This window comes from Papio anubis, chromosome 1, assembly GCF_008728515.1.
Source record: "Papio anubis isolate 15944 chromosome 1, Panubis1.0, whole genome shotgun sequence".
NCBI classification, from domain to species: Eukaryota; Metazoa; Chordata; class Mammalia; order Primates; family Cercopithecidae; genus Papio; species Papio anubis.
This window is the reverse complement of record NC_044976.1, coordinates 75,934,755-75,958,094: the sequence shown is the minus strand read 5'-3', so window position 1 is coordinate 75,958,094 and position 23,340 is coordinate 75,934,755. Positions and strand designations below refer to the sequence as shown.

The window sequence follows — 23,340 nt, the reverse complement described above, 5'->3', positions numbered from 1 at the left end:
TATGCTTCCCCCCTGTTGGATGCTTCCTGCCCTCCAACTCCAAGTTCTTCAGTTTTGCGACTTGGACTGGCTCTCCTTGCTCCTCAGCTTGCAGACAGCCTATTGTGGGACCTTGTGATCACGTAAGTTAATACTGAATAAATTCCTATATGTATAGATGTATTCTATTAGTTCCGTCCCTCTAGAGAACTCTGACTAATACAGGCTCCTACTTTGAATTCCTAGCTGTCAAGTTTAAAGGGTCTCCCCTTTTCCTAATATGGCTCCTAATATAAAAACTGAATAGAAAATATAAGACTCTGTGTATGGTCTGGATGCCAAGAAAATTGATTATTAAAATTTATGTGGAAAAGGGAATTTTAGTCTGATTTTCCTTTGAAATTATGACATTGGGCTACTCTTCAATAAGAGATACAAGCAACAAAGTTTTACTTTCTGAAAAAAACGTAAACTAAGTGTGGGAAGAGTCTATCCAGTTCCCAAGGTTAAGGTCAACTAGAGGTAAGCAGATGACAAATGGACCTAAGGTAGGTCTCAAGAATTCCCACTGCTTGACACACACTGTTCTCTTTGCCTCCTCTCACCTCCCATTCATCCCTTCACTGGGCCCATCTCTCCTTTTATCTCTCTGCTTAAATGTTACGTTCTTAGGGAAGCCTTCCCCAGTCACCCTCTCTAAAGTAATCACCTAATTTTACTCCGAACACTTGACCCAGGCTGTTCCCTATTTCAGCTCTTTGGTTCCTTCCTAATACTTTTCAAGGTTAATGATATATCCATTATTTTCTTCATCTAAGATGGCAGCTCGGTGAATCCTCACTACCCAGCGGGGTTCAATATTTAATAAGCATGTGTCAGATGGCTGAATGTGTGAGACAGTTTACATTCAGGTTAACAACCGACAAAACTGAGTTGTGTGCGGAGGAGGGAGAAGCCTGGAGTGAGGAACTTCAGTCAGAGATCCTGGTCCCCTCCCTGCTACCAGTTAATTGAATGACTATGATCAGACCCCTTAACTTCCCTGGGCCTCAGTTTCCTCATCTAATAATGAGGGAACTTTACTCAGAGATTTCCAAGGAGGCATTCTGATTTTAACTTGCAAGAGTCTAAGTTTATCTGATTATATTTCTGTAATGTTGACAACCATTCTTTTCCCACTCATTGAGGAGGTGTGGACCTTTTCATTATTTCTGAATATAAATAGACATTTTCTGGAAAATGTACAGGTAGGTGTGCTAATTTTTTGAGGCACTTGAATGATTAGAGGAAAAAGTACTAAGTTTTGAAAGGATAATATTTGTCCTTTTTTGTGCATTTTTAACTACTGCACAACGAGTTCCCTTTATTTCCATGAGGAAAACTGGAAATCTGGTTCTCCCACACCATTAGCTTCATAACCTTGGACAAGTTCCTTAACCTTCCTGAGTCTCTCAGTTTTCTTGTCTATGTAATAGATAGGTAATAGGAATAGACTAGGTAATGGGATTGTATAAGGATTAATTGAGATAACCTGGAGCGTAGTGGGTGCTCATAAAATGTTGGTAAACCTCAAACATATTTTCTCCCACAATTAATCCATCAATAAGTTTCACTGTACTAGAGCAAAGAGCAAATTAGATAGTTTTTTCTGTTTGCTGTGTAGAATACAGGATCTGGCTATTGAGGTATATTTGAACATGTGGCAACTGATGTATTCAGTTTAGGAAGGAGAGGGTCCGTGTTCAAACAGAAAACACGTGTGTTAGATTTTAACACATGACAACCTCTTACCCTTTTAATGCACTTTGTTACTGTAGAGCTAAACTCTGAAGTTTGACATTCTTTCAAGTCCTCCTTTTCCCATGCTGAAAAGATACAAATCCCAAAGCAATATAAAACTGCATACATGAAAGAAAGAACCTGGAAAACTTGGGGTACTATTTTGACCAAAAAGACTTCAAAATAGGGTGAGAAATAAATAGTCTTTTTCACTACCAAATTCTTAGGATTAGCAGTTGTATTGTTAGAAAATGCAAGGGCTACTACTCACCAATCATGAAAATAATTTTACACTTTCTCAAATCTTCCATGAAACCTTCAAAATAAAAATAACTTAAGTTATTGGCAAGAAAAACTGTACCGAAGCCCTGGTTTTACTCATATTATGTAAAAACCCAAACCTTGTAGTTTTATTTGATAACAAAAGCTTGAAGTTGAATAAATGTGTGAACAGGCTACAATTAGTAAGCACCAATGACCATTTCAGTCTTTTTGTTTGTTTGTGAGATGGTCTCACTCTGTTGCCCAGGCTGGAGTGCAGTGTCTCTATCTTGACTCACTGCAACCTCCACCTCCCAGGTTCAAGCCATTCTCCTGTCTCAGGCTCCCGAATAGCTGGGATTACAGGTATGCCACCACATCTGGCTACTTTTTGTATTTTTAGTAGAGAGGGGGTTTCACCATGTTGGCCAGGCTGGTCTTGAACTCCTGGCCTCAAGTGAACTCCCTGCCTTGGCCTCCCAAAGTGCTGGGATTACAGGCATGAGCGACCGCACCCTGGCCATTTCAGTCTTATTTCCCTATCCCGGTAAGGTATTTTTATTTTAACATGCATGATCAACTTTTGGTGGCAAAAATGTATGTCATTAAATAGCATGAATCACAAAGAAGGCTATTTTTAAAAATTACTTTTAAATCATCCTAAGTATCTCAGTTTGGTGTTATTTCATGTTTAAAACATTTGCTAAGCTTCCTTTTAATACAGATGGTTAAAACACAAGTAGAGTATCTGGAAAATAATATTTTTAAACCTAGTTTCTGCTTAGAGCAAATAATGTTATTTTCCATTTAAGGTAGTGATATAAAATTTCCTTTTAAAATAAATCTATCTGAGTAACAACAGTTCATATTTTCTGTAGATAACTACTTTTGAAAATTAGATCACTATTCTGACAGTTAGGAAACATTTTTTAGTGAAATTGGGGTAGTTCATTTATACGCACAATACCACATTTTGTAGGAATTCACAATTAGCTGAGTGAAGCCCCAGCTCTACCCGAGAAAGAGACAGCATGGGGCAAGATGAATTGGGTTGGGAACAAAGAGCTGAGAAAGAGCTGGAAACAGAGGATAGAAGTAAGTTTGGGATTGTTGAAACCATATGGTTTTCACAACAAAAAACAAATAAACAAAAAGAATTTTTAAATCAAATCCAGTCTCCTTACAGAATAACCCATGGTGACAGGAAACACTTTACATTGTTTGGAGTTTTCTATTAAAGGCAGATACATTGGTGTTCCTAACATGTGGGACCAGATGGTCAGCTCAGGTTCTCCAGCCTGTGAGTTTATGTTTACGAAGCTGAGGAACTCTGAGTCTATTTGCAATCCGGGAAAATGACCCTGGTTATTACTGTGATTTTTTTGGGTATGATTGTATCCTATTTCAGTTTTCAAAAATAGTTATTTTAAAATTAATGATGGTACATGACATTCATCTAATGTAGTCATTACAAATTAAGTATATAGTTTTTTAATGACATGGGAACATGTTTATGTTGTGATATATACAAAACATTTGGAGATACTTATATATACATATGCATTCTCAACTACGTAAAAATAGATATATAGGCAATGCATTGGAATGAAATGTACCAAAACGTTAACCATGATCATTTATAAGTCATAAGATTTTAAATGGCTCTTATTTTATACCTGAAAAAATTTCTCCAGTATGTGTTAATTTTATAACTAGAATAAAAGGGAAAATTTATTAGGCCATCAGTCATCCCCTACCCAGTTGAGACCAAGTTGATTATTTGCACTTAGCTAAGTGACAGCTAAGTTATGGCTCATATATTTGTACCTCTCCTCATGAACCACCATGATGTCATTTGGTGACTGTAATTTTCACATACTGCTCCCGCCATTATCATCAAATGACACTTAACCTACCACCTTGTGCTAATGGATCTATGCAGGATTAGAGCGGGGGTTATTTAAAAAGCCAACTCACTTACTTATATGTGTTTAGAATCAATACTATAAACATATTTCCATGACTTATAGTATAACTTTTATTACAGTGTAGAAATGTTAGAAGGTATTTTTACTTAGGACAATTACAAACCTTTTCTTTTTTGGATAGTCCTAAATTCACATAATCGTATCTATTTTCAGTTACATGCATAGCTAGTTATGGATGGAATTTTTACTTTTTCCAAGACTTTTTTTTTTTTTTTTTTGAGATGTAGTCTCACTCTGTCACCCAGGCTGGAGCACAGTGATGCAACCTTGGCTCACTGAAACCTCATCGTCTTGGGTTCAAGCAATTCTCCTGCCTCAGCCTCCTGAATAGCTGGGATTACAGGTGTGCACCATCATGCCTTTCTAAATTGTTTTGTATTTTTAGTAGACATAGCGTTTCACCATATTGGCCAGGCTGGTCTTGAATTCCTGACCTCAAGTGATCCACCTGCCTTGGCCTTCCAAAGTGCTGGGATTACAGGCGTGAGCCACTGCACCCGGCCATTTGCAAAACTTTTAATATGACAAAAATGACAAAGCAGTATAATCCTGGTGTAGGATAGGTTGGGTCCCAAAGGTACATGCAGAATAGTAACTACCATGCAGGAAAAAGACTTTTGTGTTTCAGTTATGTTTAAAGAATGTTGAACTAAAGTTTGACAACTGTTTTTACTGCAGGACTTGTGGGAGAGCTTTGGATGCTATTATATACTTGAATCTTCCAGTGGGGACCTGGTGTTAAGCATGTTTCAAAGATATTTCAGTAGAGCATCCTCTTTTCACTGAGCCTCTCCAGAGTCCTGTTCTCTGGGCAGTTAGGAAATGCATCTCTTAGTAATGCACCCCTTTGGTTCTTTACATGGATGGAGGCAGGAGAGACCCAAAGAGTTCTACTCTTAATCATGCTCCCTGGCTAAGGGAAAAGTGATGCTGTTAATATTTTATCTCTTAAGTTGATGTTTAATTAAAAAGGCATGGTCAAAGTTACTGTAATGACAACTTTGATCTGATCAGTAAGGAAAACTCACCTCCCATGGTGTCCTCTCCAAATACATTTAACTGGTCATCATCCTGTTTAAAAAAAATCACAATATTAGATAATAATAAGAGCAGGTATTGTGCTGAACTCCTTGGCAACACTGGCATACTTGAACTTCCAAACAATTGTAAGAGGGAGGCACTTCCAAACAATTTTATGAGGGACAACATTTTACAGACAAAGGCACTGAGAATTCTAAAAGTCAACTTGCCGAAGGTGACAGAGTAGTGAGGGACAGAGCTCAAAATTAAACCTAGTCATCTGTCCTGAGTGCACACTCTCTTCTTAACCAGTACAGTATCTCACCTGTTTTTTTTTTTTTTTTTTTTAAGTGCAAAAGCTATCTGTGGACAGGAAGGCTGACTTCAAGAAGACAAAATCCTTTGATATCAGAAGCTTACTAGTAGGTGTGATCACAGCTGTTTTATGAGTAACTCCAAATTTTAAAGCTGGGGTTGGCAATCATTTTCTGTAAAGGGCTAGATAGTAACTATTTTCATCATCATGAGCCACTGTGTCTCCTGTTCTCCTGTAGCAACTACTTTTTTTTTTTTTTTTTTTTTTGTGAGACATAGTCTCGCCCTGTTGCCCAGGCTGGAGCACAGTGGTGCAATCTCGGCTCACTGCAACCTCCACTTCCTGGGTTCAAACAATTTGGGCCTCAGCCTCCCCAGTAGCTGGGAGTACAGGCATGTGCCACCGTGCTGGGCTAATTTTTGTATTTTTAGTAGACACAGGGTTTCACCATGTTGGCCAGGCTGGTCTCAAACTCCTGACCTCAAGTGATCTGCCTACCTCGGCCTTTCAAAGTGCTGGGATTACAGACGTGAGCCACCGTGCCCGTGCCCTACAGGGCAACTATTCAGTCATAACTTGCCAATCCCCGAACCAAAGCATGAAATAAAGAAGTTGGGGTGATCAGTTTTTATTGATGCCTACCTTTAAATTTTTCATTTTATTTTTTAATCAAACAGATACTCTCTTCCTTATGGAGTAGCCCATGGTGTTTGGAAAAAAATTCAGAAGAAAATTTTATAAAAAGGCACTAGGTGAGAACTCTCACTCTCACCTATGTCTTCATCTGTACCATTTCTCCACTCTGTCACCCCTTATAGGTAACCACTTATACAGATTGTTCTTGCAGTACACAAAAATGACTTCTAGATATCCAGGGATACATGTGAACATAAATAGATACTATGATCCATTTCTTATACAAAAGCATTATGCTTTTTTTTATATATACATATGTGTTTATAATACTATTCTATAATACATTGCTCCTCCATTTGCTTTTTCTCTGATCAGTGTATCCTGGAGAAATTTCCATATAAGTACAGAATGGTCTCAGTACCAAATAACATCAGTTGCACAGTATTCTATTGTATGTATGGTACCATAATTGCTGTTAATTAGTTCTTTATTGATGGATCAGTTTCCAGTCTCGGACTTTTTTTTTGGAAACAGTGGCACAGTGAGTAAATTTGCATAAATATCATTTCATACTGTAGGCTAAATTTTGAGAGAGGGGACCGCATGGTCAAAGAGTAAATGTATTTATAATTTTGATAGAATTTTGCCGAACTGCTCCCCATAGAGGTTGTACCATTTTGAAGGGACAGCCTCTGGCTTGTGCTTTACGCCAGCCTTTTGCCTCTAATTCACTTTGATGCCTGAGTCAGTTAAATGAGGTTGTCTGGTTGTATTAACCCTCTCTTGAGGTAAATTGCCCTCAAAACACTTGATTTAAAGACAGATTCTTGCCATCCTGTTTAGAATATATGCCTGCAGGGAAATTTTACTGCCCATCTCTCAGAGTTGCCTGTGCATTCAGTGCCATTCTAGGTAAGAGAAGAGCTTTTAACGGAGTGGTCATTCAGGGACATATTTACATTAATGAATTCTCTTCTGTGAATAGAAAAAACATCAGTTATTCCTCAACAAGCCTCTCCACCACTTCCCTTGTTGAAATTATCGCAATTCAGAGCTTGGAGTTTAGGGATGCCCTAATCCAACCCTGCCATCCACTCTTCCATTTTATGGATGAGGAAACTGATGTTCAGAGAGGTCATGCGAGGGGCCCATGACCATGCCATCATGTCCTTAGTGAGGTCAGGATGGGATGAGAACCACTTCTTTTACCACTTTGCATGGCTCCTGTGGATTTGGTCTCATCAGTGTAGGGGCATCCCGTCCCCTCTGCTTACCTGGCCAGGCACCCATCCACCAAACTGCTGCTAAGGGCCCACTGCAGTCTGGCTCCCTGCCTCAAGATGGGATGAATCCGTGGTGCAAGCTGGACCCCAGAGCTCACTGTGGTCTCAGGCTGAAGTTAGGATGGAGCCAGGACCACATCCTTGCTTAGCTCTTACCCCTGCCCTATCTGGCTTCTCCTCAGAGGGTTCCCTAATAATGCACTTGCATGAGAATTCTTGTCTCAGGCTCTGCTTCTAGGGGAAAAATATCAATGACTCCTCAAGACAGGGACCTTGAGGAGTTCCCAAATTCTCAGGGAATTTTGGATTTAAGAAAGGGACCTATTTGAAGCAATGAATAAGTTTGCCTAAGGTGCAGCTGCATAGAAGGGGCTCAAGAGTATTTCCTGGAAAAGGGCTGCTTAATCTAAATCCGCTTATTGTTTGTCAAACAGCTATTCAATATATCTAGGTAATGTGGAGAGGAAACCATGGAGTCCTCTCCCTCAATTTTTAGTATTATTGTTAGATGATCAGACTTACACCCACCTTATAGACTGGGCTGTATTAGATCTTTCTTGTATATGGCTATCATGTCTGGGGAGTCTGATCATGGTTAATCTGAATTCCCAAAACAGTGCATCCTACTATAAAAGGGGCCATCTGACCTCTGCCGGGCTTCTTGAGTCTGACCTATTTGTATCCATAGCTCTTATTCACAGCCTTCTATTACACTTGCTCAAATGCTTCACATGAGTCCCAGCTCTATTTTCATTAATTCATCAATAGTGAACAGGTTGCTGGGACATAGATGCGCCTGTCATCAACTCTCACCAGGAATGCAGTGCACTGACATGAAAGCCCAGGTGAATGAGATGTTTGATTGGAGGGTGTAATTTTCCAGGGACTCTCAATAAACCTCATGGTTCCAATGTGAATATTTTGTAAACAAAATTAATCTGGCATCTTATACACACACACACGCACACACACACACTCGGGGTGAATGGGAAACACTTCTGGTTTTGGTGAAAAAGATACCAAACAGCCCCTGTAAGCACTAAATCTTGTGACTTTTCAAATGTTGGGTGTGTTCTGCATGAAAGGCATTAATTTCAGAATGCCACTTGGACAAGGAGGCAAAGGCTGTAGCCTTATTCAGGAGACGACAGATAAGGTGTTTATGCCCAGTCACCTTGGAGCTTCCTCTTCAATGAGGCATCACTTGAGAAGACTCAACCCATTAGCCACCACTCTGAGTGTCTGTGGGTGACTCTTTGTGTTCCAGCCTTCTTCTGTGTTGAGGCTCCATCTAGTCCGCCCTTTGTCACCTTAAGTCTGAATTATGGAGTTAGGCTTTGTGTGCACAATGGGACATAGGTGACTTTCCATAGTATTAAACTAGGTTTTGAGGTTCATGAAGTGGGATACTAAATCTTCTGAACTGACAGAAAGAGGGAGTATAAATATAGTCACAGATTTGATGTGAATGCCTTTTATGACTCACAAGTATGGGGCCAAGGCACAGCCTGCAATGCTGTGATGAATACGGTTAAGGTGGGAGAAGCTGCAGCAAGCCCATTAACACCAAAAGACAGTTTTAGTCCAGGCGCGGTGGCTCACGCCTGTAATCCCAGCACTTTGGGAGGCCGAGGCGGGTGTATCACCTGAGGTTGGGAGTTCAAGACCAGCCTGATCAACATGGAGAAACCCCATCTCTACTAAAAATACAAAAATTAGCCGGGCATGTGATCCCAGGTACTCGGGAAGCTGAGGCAGGAGAATCCCTTGAACCTGAGAGGCAGAGGTTGCGGTGAGCTGAGATTGTGCCACTGCACTCCAGCCTGGGCAATAAGAGCAAAACTCTGCCTAAAAAAAAAAAAGACAATTTCAGGTTGCTACATCATTTTGATGCTATAGATTGGGTAATATGTTGCTAATTGATGAGGAGAAATCTAGAATTCTATTGAAGGACACATTTACAACCTCAAAGTGGGATTAGTGGCTATGGGAAACTGCAGATTTGGATTACAGACTTGCTTTGGTCTCTATCCCTCATCTTCCAGTCAATCAAGACCCATTAGGAGGGCAAAAGGATCCCACATTCAAACTTATTTCCCTTTTAAGTTTTTTACAAACTTTTTTAGTGTATGCAAAAAAACTACTTTTGCAAGGCTGGGTTCTGGTACTATCGTTTGTATGAAGAGTGGCTAATTGGGGTATGTCTGTGCTTTCCTTTAGGATCAGGGTACCTATCATCACCACCTTAAGATATGCGTGCATGTCTAGTCATTCCCATTTCCTTGAATTATTGAATTTTAAATGAGGTAGATCAAAATAGAACAACTTAGTTTCACAGATGGGTTCACCAATTTTAAGAAACTATCTTCTTCAACTGGCTTTGATTACAGCATAGTGACTGTCCCTGGTGACAGAACCAATTTCTGTGGCATTGTCACAGTAGATTGTATTAGTCTGTTTTCACACAGCTGATAAAGACATACCTGAGATTGGGCAACTTACAAAGGAAAGAGGTTTAATGGAGAACTCATGGTCCCACATGGCTGGGGAACCTTCACAATTATGGCGGAAGGGAAGGAGGAGCAAGTCACATCTTAAATGGGTGGCAGCAGGGAAGGAGAGCTTGTGCAAAGAAACTCCCATTTTTAAAACCATCAGATCTCCTGAGATCTGTTCACTATCATGAGAACAGCACAGGAAAGACCCACCTCCATGATTCAGTCATCTCCCACCTGGTCCCTCCCATAACACGTGGGAATTATGGGACAAGATGAGATTTGGGTGGGGACACAGAGTCAGACCATATCACAGATCACCTCATCATAAGAAGCTGACATTGAAATAATGCTTTTCGGCTTGAAAGCCTGTTTGCAGATACCATCTCACTGGACACCCCCTGCAACCTCATGGATGAGGAACCTGTAGTTGAGATTCTGAGGGACCACAGGATGGGGATGTGCCTGAGCTTCCCACGGCACAAGAGGTGGGCTGAACTTTGAAGTCAGCTCTCTGACACAGCTCTGCTTCCTCAGCAGCATCCTCTTACTGCTCTTGGAGACAACAATCATGTATTCAGATATGCCTACTGTCCTTCCTTAAACAGTTTTGGTTTTTAAAAATGCTTTTGGAGGCCATCAAATTAAAGTTCTCCTGAGAAGGAGAAGGAAGTACTATGTCATTTTGGGGGTGTCTTCCCAGTTCAGAGTAACTTGTTTGTATTAACCAGCGTGTGTGTTTCATGGTAGCAAAATGTGTATAACTTCAAATGGGATTACGAGAAAGGGGCTTACTTGACATTAAAGTGTTACAGCTAAGATTAATTTCTTGCTCTAACATTCACAAGTGAATGCTGCAAAAAAAGGAGACTTTGTTTTTCTGACACTGAATACAGATAACTTCAAAATGGAAAAAAAAAAAAAAAGGATTTAACAGCGATTCCTTGGTCTCTAAGATAATGTAAGGGCAGTCTTTTCTAATTTTTTCTTACCTCAATGAATACTAAACAGAATAACCCAAATTCTGGAAGAATCATGAACCATGAAATGCTAGCATATGAGGATTTTCCTAGATTTCTATTTAAATTGGTCTAGTGACCTCTCTGGTTATAGGAAGTAATATCAGGGTGGTGGGGATAGAGGTGGAGCAAAAAAATTTCTTGTAGTTCTTGGAAGGGTTCACTTCACTGAGGGGCAGAATCTTAATAGGATGGAATAATAATTTATAAAAGAACAACCAGGCCAGATGTCGTGGCTCACGTCTGTAATCCCAGCACTTTGGAAGGCCAAGGAGGGAGGATCATTTGAGCCCAGGAGTTTGAGACTAGCCTGGGCAACATAGTGAGACCCTGCTCTACAAAAAAATTTAAAAATTAACTGGTCATGGTGGTGTGCGCCTGTAGTCCCAGTTACTCAGGAGGCTAAGGCTGGAGGATGACTTGGGCCTAGGAGGTTGAGGCTGCAGTGAGCCATGACTGTACCAGTACACTCTAGCCTCGATGACAGAGTGAGACCCTGTCTCAGAACACACACACACACACACACACACACACACACACACACACACACACAAGAACAATCAAAAACAGATCAGGCTATTTCCCCATCTTTTTACCTGAAAATGAATTTTTTTTGCACTTTTGTTATACCTTTTTTTTCCCAAACAGCAAAACATCTTACACATTAAACAATTTTAAAAAATGATTACTGGAACTATTATTTCAGTAGCACCTAGAGTGTTTTCAGCATGTGCAATCTCATCTGATCTCAGAAAAAACTAGGAAGTAGGGAAGTTTGATGCTTCCCGTTTTTCAGAGGAGGAAACTGAAGCTCAGAAAGTTTATGCAACTTGTGCAGGTTGCCCTGGTGGGTCGGGCTTCCCGATTCCCCAAGTCCAAGTTCTGCCTTCCTCCGGCTGACCTGGGTGGAGTGAGATGACACATCCGTGTATCAAGTGCAGGATGACAGAGTATGGTGAGCAGGGAGGGGCATCGTTAGAAATGCTCCTGATGTCATATGAATAGAAACGAAGATGGATTCATTTGCTAAAAGTGGAGCTGAAGCTGGATCGTGCTTAACCAATGATCTGAAAATTTTACAGGTTTTACTGGTAAACTGTGAATGAAGTTTTGAAATCCCTTGTTACTTTAGCAGGAGAATATTGAAAAATAAAAACATAACTACATTTTATCACCAGGGAGAAGGAAGACTGGTCCTTGAGAAATTTTGAGTGGTTGCAATTCTTTTCTAAAGCATGTTTTCATTTAAAGTAATGGGCAATTTGAAAGAAAAAAAATATGGGAAATGGTATGTAATTTAGTTACACCCCAGAATTTATTCCGCAGCAAGTCCCATTTCTCATTCACTGAACTACACAATTGGAGGTCTGCTTGCTGTGAAGTACTTGTATAACTGAGTAAACAGGGTTGAAAAAAATGTGGTGGATGCTAGGCTAACCTTTTTCCAGTTGTATTAAATTGCAGCTTCTCTATATAAACTGCTTTAATGGACCTAGTTCTCTAGGAGAAATGGTATTTTTCTCTCTTATGTATAAATTGCAATATTACTGTCTCTAATAAGAAATTTTAAAGAAAAAATTTTCTCACTGTTTTTCTCTAAGTTCCTGTTTTCATCATCTCAAATATGTGTTTAACTCAACTCTCTGCCAGAAGATTATGAAACACTTTGATCTTGTCTTCAGATGCCAAATGTGGCACCATTGTTAAGAAAAGCTTTGTTAGGCTGGTGGTTTAAAGGAAGGGGCAAAGTTCCCATTTTAATGTCATATAAAGTTAAAGTTGGCCATAAAGTCACGTCTGACTAGTCTTGCCAAGGAGAGTTATTTGACCTTTACCTCTTTGTTTTCTAATTCCTTGTAAAACAGAAATAAAATGGCAAAGCTGAGCTTCAGTCACTGGGAATTACAGAGCACACTGGCTTGTCTCTTACTTTTGTTAGGTACCATATATATATAAAGGCTCCATATAGAGCTATACAGATACATAAATATATATATATACACACACACACACACACACACACATATATATATATATATATATATATATGCCCTGAGCTTGTTTACATTCTGCCCCTTCTTCCACCTCCCCTCCTCCCTGAGCCTTTGGCAGTCACTTTACCCTCACCAAACTCCCCATGAATAATCCATTTGGCTCAGAGCATGTGTCAGTGGTAAGAACAGCAACAAGAGCATTTGCTATATGCCAGGGACAGCACTAAGCACTTTACATAGATGATCTCATTTAATTGTATTGCTACTTAACTGCATATGTGTAGAATTTGCCTTTCCAAAATCCTTCTCAAAGATGGGGCTGTCTTTTATCTTTTTGTACCCAAATGACTAACAGAGATGTGCTAAGTAAAGATTTGTAAATGATGAATATAAGAAGAAGACACAGTTTCTTTTTTCAAAATACAGTAAAAATAGTGATAGAGAAGATACAATCAGTAGATTTCTCCAGAAGGAAGAAGGGCGGAAGTAGTATCAGTGCATAGGCATTTAGAAAGGTCTAAATGTTTAAGGTCTGTAGCCGTCCAATCCTGGAAGGGTGGATTTGAAGATCCCAGCACCAGAGGTGTTCAAGTGGAGGCAGAGTAACTATCTGGCAGTCAAGAGATTCTTAGACTGTGTAGGAGGTTGGATTAGGTGCTGTCTAAAGAAGCTTCTGAGGCTGGGTATGGTGGCTCATGCCTGTAATCCCAGTACTTTGAGAGGCTGAGGTAGGAGGATAGCTTGAGGCCAGGAATTTGAGGCTGCAATGAGCTGTGATCACACCACTGCACTCCAACCTGGGCAACAGAGTGAGACCCTGTCTCAAACAAAACAAAACAAACAAAACACTCCCCGCCCCGACAACAACAACAAAAAATCCCAATGCTGAGATTCTACTACTCACACAACAATTCAACCAATATTTATTGAGTTCTGTGGTACACAGAATAATCCTCCCACCCCCACCAAAGATGTCTATGTCCTAATACTTGGAACTTGTGAGTATGTTACCTTACATGGCCAAAGGGATTTTGCAGATGTGGATAAGTTAAGGATCCTGAGATGGGGAGATCATCCTGGATGATCTGGGTGGGCTCAATGCAATCACAAGGGTCCTTCTAAGAAAGAGTCAAGAGGGTCAGAGTCAGAGGAGAGGTGGTGATAGAAGCAGAGGTCAGAATGATGCCACGGATGGAAGAAGTCACAAGCCAAGGGATGTGGGCAACTAGAATCTGAAAAACGCAGGGAAATGGATTTCCCCCTAGAGCCTCCAGAAGAATTGCAATCTTGCTGACACCTTGATTTTAGCCCAGTGAAAATTATTTTGGACTCCTGACTTCCAGAACTGTAAGATCCTAAATGTGTGCTCTTCTATCCACTAAGTTTATGGCAATCTGCTATGGCGATGATAGGAAATCCATACAAACTTCTACTACGTGCTAGGAACTGTTCCAGGTGCTGGGAATGGAATGGGGAGCAGTCAGTTTTGAGTCGCTGAGTATATTAGGTATTTGAGTGTGTGCCAAAATCAAGATTTGCAAATGATTTTATCCATGGAAGCTTTTGGTCAAACAAAATCTCACAGGGAAGTGTAACATCTAAGACTGATACGAATGGGGCTACTATTGGGGAAGGTGGAATGGGTGGCTCCAGAGTCCTTTCTTCCTCCTCCCTCAGTGACCTCTTTGGCAGACACTATTAGATGCCTAGTCTTCCTCAGTCTTCCTCGTTTTTTTTTTTTGAGACAGAGTCTCACTCTGTCACCCAGGCTGGAGTGCAGTGGCATCATCTCAGCTTGCTGCAACCTCTGCTACCTGGAGTCAAGTGATTCTCTCACCTCAGCCTCCTCAGTAGCTGGAACCACAGGTGCGTGCCACCATACCCAGCCTCTTAAAACACTTTTTAATTTTTAGTAGAGATGGTGTTTTATCATGTTGTCCAGGCTGTTCTCGAACTCCTAAGCTCAAGACATCCACCTGCCTTGGCCTCCCAAAGTCCTGGGATTACAGGAGTGAGCCACTGTGCCTGGCCCTTCCTCTCTCTTCTTTTCTTGTAGGTAGAGTCCACTTCTCTTTTTGGATGCAGAAAATGCCACATCCTTGCATTTCCATCCTCCCTTGCATTATGGGCATGGGTCTGTGACCAAATCAGGGCCAAGAGGATGTGAAAAGCAATATTTTGGGGGACTTCGGGAGAAAGATGTTTTCTCTATTAAAAAAGAGAGACACACATGGGAGAATCAGCCTCACTCTCCCATTCTGGTTTTACAAGTGGTTGTGTGAGATGCCATGTTTGGATCCACCACTGCCACCCTGCAACCACAAAAGGAGGCATCCCCTAGGCGTTAAGGAGGGCAGATGGAAATAGGGAAACTGCCTGGGCCCCATGTGACCTTGTGTCCCTGCTGGACCAACTCTGGGATCATCTACCTTTAAAATGTGGGTAAGGAAGAAAATAACATTTTTAATTGTTTATGACAATTTTAGCTAGGTTACTTGCAGGTGGCAGGCAGCAAGTTCGCTGAATCCTGCTTAACTTATGCACAATTGCAAAATCCTTTCTTGGGTGAATACTGGTATGAGTATATAGAATTTCATTTTGGCCTACAGTTAAAAGGTACTTATCATTAATCTAATAAATAAGTTATTAAGGGTTAAGAATATTTGGAATCCATAACCTAAGCTCAGCATGTTTGTATAGCTTTGGAGAACTCCAATTCAGCATTTTCTTAAGAATCTGGCCGCTGTACAAGGCCAACAATGTTCAGTGCTCCTACAGAATATGTACACGTACTAAAACTGGCAATCTTAACAGTTTTCAGGAAGGATGCATTTTGCTGCTATTCTTGCTTTTTCATTATTAATTATGATGCCTTTATCTTCATCACTACCAATTTAATTTGCTGTGGGCTGTTAATGCCACCTTATGTGGCATTCCATACGTCCTTTGGCACTCCAATGACAGATACTTCCTTTGCACTGGCAATCTTTAGGGATAGGCTTTAAGATCCACAAGTTCTAGGGTTTCTAGATGAAACTCCATACTACTGCAGTTGCAGAAGATAGGTCTCTAACCAGCCCCAATATGCTAGTTTAATAAAGGTCAGTACTACTGCAGTGGGGAAAAGTATGAAGAGGTGAAGTAAGTGGGCAGTGGAAACAATTCAGAAAGCATGTCAGTGCACTCTAAACCCTGAATGAATGTTTCTATCATCATACTATACTGGTTATAATAACAATAACTATATTTACTTTGTATTATTTAATTTGCTTACCACAGCAGCCAACTGAAGGAGGTATTATCATCCCCATTTTACAGATCTAAAGCTGTGTCTTAGGGCTTAGGGGATGTGCCTCAATCATAGAGCTACAAAGTGTGTGAGATAGAGTTTGAATTCAGGTCTGCTTGATTCCAAAATCTGGGCACCAACTTTAAAAAATACGTCTTCTAGGCCAAGTGCTGTGGCTCACACCTGTAATCCCAGCACTTTGGGAGGCTGAGGCGGGCGGATCACGAGGTCAGGAGATTGAGACCATCCTGGCTAACATGGTAAAACCGTGTCTCTACTATAAATACAAAAAAATTAGCCAGGCGTGGTGGCGGGCGCCTGTAGTCCCAGGTACTCGGGAGGCTGAGGCAGGAGAATCGCTTGAACCTGGGAGGCAGAGGTTGCAGTGAGCCAAGATCATGCCACAGCACTCCAGCCTGGGCCACAGAGTGAGACTCTGTCTCAAAAAAATATATATATCTGTATATAATATAGATATATATATCTTCTAAATGTGCCATTAAAATAAGAAAATTCAAAATCATGAAGACAAATTATGGGGACTGGGTTGCGTTTGCGGTCATAAGGTGATTTTTACCTATAAATTCAAAACTGTGTTGGAATTACCACATAAGACTAAACTATTTGTCAAACAAATATTTTCTATTGAACACAGTTTTTACCTGTGAATATCGATCTACAAAGACACTTAAATAAAATTTCCAGTCCTGTGCCTCCAATTTATTTTGTCTTGTTTATTCTTACATGTAGTACATGCTCAAGGGTTGCTGGTAAAGAGATGTGTTCTTACTAATATTATTATTATTATTATTATTATTTGAGTGAGGGTCTCACTCTGTCGTCCAGGCTGGAGTGCAGTGGCATCATCTGAGCTCACTGTAACCTCTGCCTCCTAGGCTCAAGCGATCTTCCCACCTCAGCCATCTGAGTAGCTGGGATTACAGGCACATACCACCATGCCTGGCTGATTTTTGTATTTTTTGTGGAGACAGGATTTTGCCGGGTTGTCCAGGCTGGTCTCAAACTCCTGAGCTCAAGTGATCCTCCTGCCTTGGCTTCACTAAGTGCTGGGACTACAGGTGTGAGCCACTGCGCCTGGCCAGGGATGCATTTATTGAACTCCTGACAAGTAGTGCAACAGATGCTTTTGTAGCTCTCATTATTCTCATGTTAACACTACAAGGTAAGCTTCATTATCCTTTATCTGTAAGTGAGAAAATTAAGACTATGAGTATTTTACTTCATAGTTTTAACTCCCTTAAGGAGAGGGAAAAGGCATATTGGAAGTTACAAAACATTCCAATGTTTGTCCTTTCCTGCACCATTGTACCAAACTGCCTATGGCAGATCAATGACAACTGTAGCCTCAGATGTTCACTTTTCCCTGCAATGTCACTTTGTAGATCCTCACATCCAGAAGTGATTATTTCCCCCCCACCCTTTAACCTGTGCCAGTCTTGTTACTTGCTGTTCAGTCAATAGAATGAGGAAGAGGTTACAGTCCAAGGCTATGCTTCAAGTATCTTGCATGCTTCCATTTCCTCCCTTAGGCTCCTGCCACTGCCACAAGGACATGAGAATGAGGGACCATATGGAGCAGAGTTTGGGTCATCCCAGCTGAGGCCATCCCAGATCAGCAAGGCTCTGGCTGACCACATGGATTAGTTAGGGCTCTATAAAGATACAGAACCTGTTGTTTATTTATGTTGCTGTCTATAGCTATGAGATTTATTGCAAGAAATTGGCTTACACAATTGTAGGGGCTGGTTAGGCAAGTCTGAAATCCATAGGGCAGGTGGGCAGGCTGGAAACTCTTGGGCAAGAGCTCTCACTGCGGGCCATAGGCAGAATTCCTTCTTCCTCTGGGAAACCTCAATCTTGCTCTAAAGACTTTTCAATGAATTGGATGAGGCTTACCCAGGTTACTGAGGAATTCTCCTTTACTTGAAGTCAACTGATTGTAGATGTTAATCAAATCTACAAAACACCTTCACAGCAACACTTAGATTAGTATTTGATTAAATAACTGGGTACAATAGCTTAGCAAAGTTGACACACAAAACTGTCCATCCCACTGCAGACGTGTGAGTGAGCTGAGATCAACTGAGCCCAGTCTAGATCAGTGGAACTGCTCAGCCAACCCTCCTTCCCTCCAAAAGCAACCAAGAGGAATAATAAATGGATGTTGTTTTAAGTCACTAAGATCTAGGCAGTGACACAGCAACAGCTAACTGAATATGCAGCACTTCTTACTTTGAAACAATATTTGAAAATCCTTTAGCCCAAGGACTTTTACCCTTTCTATTTTGGCTCTCTGCTATAATTTCCCCCAAACAATGCAGAAGACAGCTACTAGGTTGGTTTCTCGAGTGACCTAGCCGAGCTCTGTGCCTCCTGGAAACGTGTTGAACTCAAAAGCCAGCCTTTATAGCTCCTGTTTGTCTTCAAAATCTCAGTACTAAGCTCCAAAGCAGGTAAAGAGAAACATTTTACTGTCTTTTGAAAAGCCTTTAGCAAAGAGTATCTGAGGACTATTTAAAGACATGGTGACATCATCTGGAAAAGCACACATTCAACCAAGTACCAAACACAAATAGATGGAGGAGCCAAGGAAACCGGCCTGCTCTTTTCCACTTCTGAAAGTCCTTCATATATAATGTGGTACCGAAAAAAAAGAAAACTGCCAAAAGCAGAAATGAAAGAGGCTCAGGTCAGAAAAGCAAGCATGAGAGTTAACTCTTAAAAGCTGGGAAATTCAAAATCCAGGGCTGGACCCTTGCCACTGAGTGAAGGCAGCCCTTTCCTGGGACCTGAAGCCACAGGCCTGCCTCGGAGGCACGGCTGCCAGGTACAGCTCTACAGTTGTGCACTGCACAAATATTCCTGGCTAAGGAGCTGAGTAGGGACTGAATCCAGTCACCAACCTGTGTGTCTCACTGATGCATCTGCCAAGAGGGGGATCTTTTTCTAATTTGCACAAAAGGACCATATGGGCTAGCAGTGGCCTGACTTGAGGTGAAGGCTTATCAATTTTTTCCCATATTAAATATTAAGGAAAGAGAGTACAGGGAAAAGAAGCAAAGCAGAGTTTCACTGCTTTTGCAAATGCCACTTCAATGGTGTCAGTCAGACACTGCAACCACGTCTCCCACCCCCCGTCAAGAGTTCAAATAAACATGCCTCCATTTATAAGCCAAGGGGCTTGATGTACTAAAGTGGCCTCAGGCCAGTCCTCTAAGACCCCCTTTGCTCCTACCCCAGCACTTAAGCCCCTCCCCTGTAAACATTCTGGAGCTGCTGCTGCTGGTCTTGGCCTTCGCTGACTCATAATAGAGAAACCATTCCTTTCCTGTGCTTACATGATGATACTGTTGCGAGCACCGGGTGAGGGATGATGAGGAAGGGATGATGTAAGTGCAGGGCAGACTGACTGCTTCTGAACCAGTCCACCTTGAGAGAGGACAGGGCTGGTCCTCCCAGACATACTGTATGAATTCAGAGCAGCCTCCTCCCCTTCTTCCCCTGAGGCTGTAAAGACCCAAAACTTTAAAGGACAGTGGGAATATTTCATAGGCTAGAATTAACACTTATCATCAATGCCTCTTCATGACTTTTCTTTCTGTGTACTAAAATCAAAGAATTAAAAGCCTTAAAGAGGAGTAAATACGGAGGAGATTATGCCATGGGTTTGACACATTAGTATATATTTTAGAAAAATATCAGGTACCAAATTACCATATGAGAACTAAGTAGACTATAAAATAACTGTTTTATGCTCAAAACAGTTTTTACCTTTGAACATCAGCTTCACAAAAGCACATTTCTAAATCATCAGCCTTGGGTTTCCGAAGTGTTTTCCTGTTCTTTTTCTGCTTATTACTGAGCCGCAGGCTCTGCACAGAACAGAAGTCTGTGGGGTGGAAAGAGAACTTCTCATTGTTGTGAATGTGTTCATTGTTGTGAGTCTGTTCACAGAAATCCTGTGAAGGAGAAATCAGGAGCCTCTACCTTACAAGGAAAGAAAGGGAGGCTCGGGGGAGGAGAGACACAAGGTCCAGTGTCTCACCCCTGGTATGTAAAAGAGCTGATACCCTGACCCAGGGGATTGAACTCCAAAGACTCCATGCATTTTTCCCTATCCATGAATGAATAAATGAGGCAATTTGATATGATTTTCTATGCAGGAGTATGTTACAATTCAGGGAAGTTACAACTTGACGCATGTTCACATCTAAGTTAATGTGGTCCCATAGAAGCTACTGTATTTTCTTTACATTTCAGTGTCTTGCATTTATATGTTGCTTTACACATGGAAAATATTTTCATTTCTACTACCTGCAATGCAGTGTGGTATGTTGGCAAAAGCACTAGATCCCTACCCTGGGTGCTATGGTTTGAATGTTTTGGTCCCCTCCAAAACTACTGTGTTGAAAACTGAATCCCCAGTGCAACAGTGTTAGAAGGTGGGGACCACTGGGAGGTGTTCAGATCATGAGGGCAGAGTCCTCTTAAAAAGGGCTTGTGGATGTGGGCTCTCTGCTGCCCTTCTGTGTTCCAACATGTGAGGATGTAGCAAAAAGGCCCTCACCAGATGCTGGCACCTTGATCTTGGCTTCCAGACTCTAGAACTGTGAGGATTAAATTTTCGTTTTTTTTTTTATAAATCACCTAGTCTGTGACATTTTGTTGCAGCAGCACAAAATGGGCTAAGTCACTAGGTTTGGGCCAAATTCTGCTGTGCACTCTAGTTAACATCAATGAGGTCTTTATTCAGTTTCGAGGGCATGATCTGTCTGGATCTGTCAGGTACTGTGCCCAGGATGGGGGTGCAATGGCAGGTTAACAAACATGGTCCCTCTCCTCGTGAAGTCTGGTGTCTAGCAAACTTATATTAGGTAATGATATAAATAAATGTATGTTAAACATGGGTGCATATGAAGTATAGAGTTCTAGGATAATTGAAACAGGAGCTCTGATCTGGATTGGGCTGAGGAGTAGACTCTAAGTTGGGCAAGTAGGGAAGGGAAGGAAAAGGAAGGGTGGATGGGTGGGGAGTGAGAAACACGTCCCAGGAAGAGCACCAGCGGATGCAAAGAGCTGCAGGAAGAGCAGCACACGTCTTAGAGAAGCTGAAAGCAAGCCAGTCAGGCTGGGGTTCAGAGAGCTGGGAGGACGGTGCACAGAGGAATCCAGCAGAGCCTCACGGGCCATCGTGAGGCAGTCAGGTTTTATCCCAGGAGCAGCAAGAAGTAAGACATCAGAGGGCTGGGAGCTGGGAAGTGGCGTGATCAGTTTTGTGCTTTTTAATAAAGATCACTCTAAATTCTGTGTAAAGCATGGCCTGGAGGTTTTCCTTCCATCTCAAGTGGGAAGAACGATGTTCACTCCAGAGGGTGGCTACTCAGGGGAAACGAGAGGATCGTGAGCATTTTGTAAATTCTTGTAGAAATGCAAGATGTTATTATTATATCACTTGTTTCTTAGTACAGTCAAGGCAGGAACTATTATTCATATTTTCAGAAAAGTCATATTGCTTGTTTAAAGTTATAAAGAAAGTTTGGGGTCACATCCAGTGCTAGAACCCACCCACTACTCTCACTTACTCTTCTGATACAGGCTCCACTCCACCACCTTAGAATTCTGTCTAAGCATCGGTGTAAGCAAACATTATCAAAGAGCATTCTGAGGGGAACATTTAAGGTGCATGTGTTCCCAACCACGAACGACAACTCTAGCATTCAGCCCAGTATGCAGCAGGTGAATAAGACGTCCCGGTTAAGATGCAAAGCAAGGAAATGCAAAGTCCTAGGAAAGCTTTGGGGAAAATATCTCATCAAGCATATTACTTTTTGTTCTCTTTTTAAAGAATGTTGAGCTCAAGAGAAACTGTAGTATATTTATTTCTTTTTTTTTCACTTAATTGAGCAGTTGCCATGGTAACTTAAGAACAGACTACTCATTACCTTCAATGAATTACAGCTACACATTTTTCATCTGCTGAACGTTGCAGTGAACTTTTAAAAAAGGTGATCTTGAGTATTGCTTTTTTCCCTGGCCTGGCATCAGCATTATCTCTTTATGGGACCCTGAAGTGGCAGCGCCTCCATTTCATGAATGAGAAAACTATATCCCAGGAAGAGAGGGTTTGGACATTTCATCAGGATTCAAACCTTCTGCCAGCTAACAATATTTAAGCAGTGTGCAGAGCAGGAGGGCAAGCACAGTGAGAAGCAGAGAAGCAAAGGGAAGAGGCTGCTCCCTCTTTCCAAGAGCAACCACTAAGTTAGCACCCAGGTTCTTGGCAAAGAGTTCCCAGAGTCTGCCATCAGAATTTAATTCCGGAATTAGATAAAAGGTACTGGATATTCGCTCTCCTTTGTTCTCCTAAATCTCTCTCTCCTCTCATTATTCCCCCTGCTTCTCCCCTGGCTGCACCTCCATCATCTCTTTTGCCCTAATAATTTAAATGCCCTCCTGACTAGCATCCCTGAAACCAGTCTCTCCACTTCAGTCCATTCTCCACATGGGTGGCAATGTTATGTTTCCATGTTATCGCTCTGCTCCAAGGCTGCCAGGGACTTTACACTACTATAGTATGCAAAGTTCTTTCTGATCTGGGCCAGCCTATCCCGTAGGCTTATCTTTGCCACTGATGAGCCCATACATCCTCCCGGCTGCCCCTCAATATGCCCTGTCATCTGTTCAGCCTGTCATCTTCACCTAGAATGACCTGCCTAGCTACCTACCCAACTCATCTGATTAAAAGGCTCATTTTAAGACTGAACTCAAGTCACTCTTCTTCCCTCATTGGAACCAATCTCCCCTCCAATGTGTTCACTGAGCATGTTACATCTCTGTAACCGTGCACATCACATCGTACTGAGACAGCCAGGTGGGAGGAGGTCCCCGTAAAAATTCCAACCAGCCTGTGCACTGGGGTGGAGCCTCGGGAAGTTGGCACCTGTTGCAGCAGGAAGGAGCCTGGCCTCTCTTCTTCCTGTGTGGAACCTGGGATTCAATCTGCCACGTGGGAAGCACTCTAGCAGGGGACTCTGGCCTTGAGAGAGTCCCTGTTTCCCCCTTTTCTTCCTTTTCACCCATTAAAACTACCTTACCATTCAAATTGTCTGCAAGCCTGAATTTTTATGGTTGTGGGACAAAGGATCTCGTCTTCAGCTGAACTAAGCAGAAGTCCTACAACAATACTCTGTCCTATGTCAGAGTTAGTTGTGTATTTTATTCAACTTTTCATCTTTCATAGTACCTTGAACGTAGAAGGCA

The 23,340-nt window shown here is 41.6% G+C and overlaps 1 protein-coding gene across 3 annotated transcripts in view; it reads right to left on the bottom strand.

The window, feature by feature from the left end:
- The window catches only part of AK5 (adenylate kinase 5), a 303,250-nt gene that overhangs the window by 69,535 nt on the left and 210,375 nt on the right, over positions 1-23,340 (bottom strand). For all 3 annotated transcript variants that reach the window (XM_003892093.4, XM_009211191.4, XM_009211198.4), the window contains exons 9-10: positions 5,036-5,078; positions 2,030-2,074 (exon numbers count right to left, since the gene is read on the bottom strand). In XM_003892093.4, the coding sequence (XP_003892142.1) occupies positions 2,030-2,074; positions 5,036-5,078 (88 nt within the window). The remainder of the gene's footprint in view (positions 1-2,029; positions 2,075-5,035; positions 5,079-23,340) is intronic.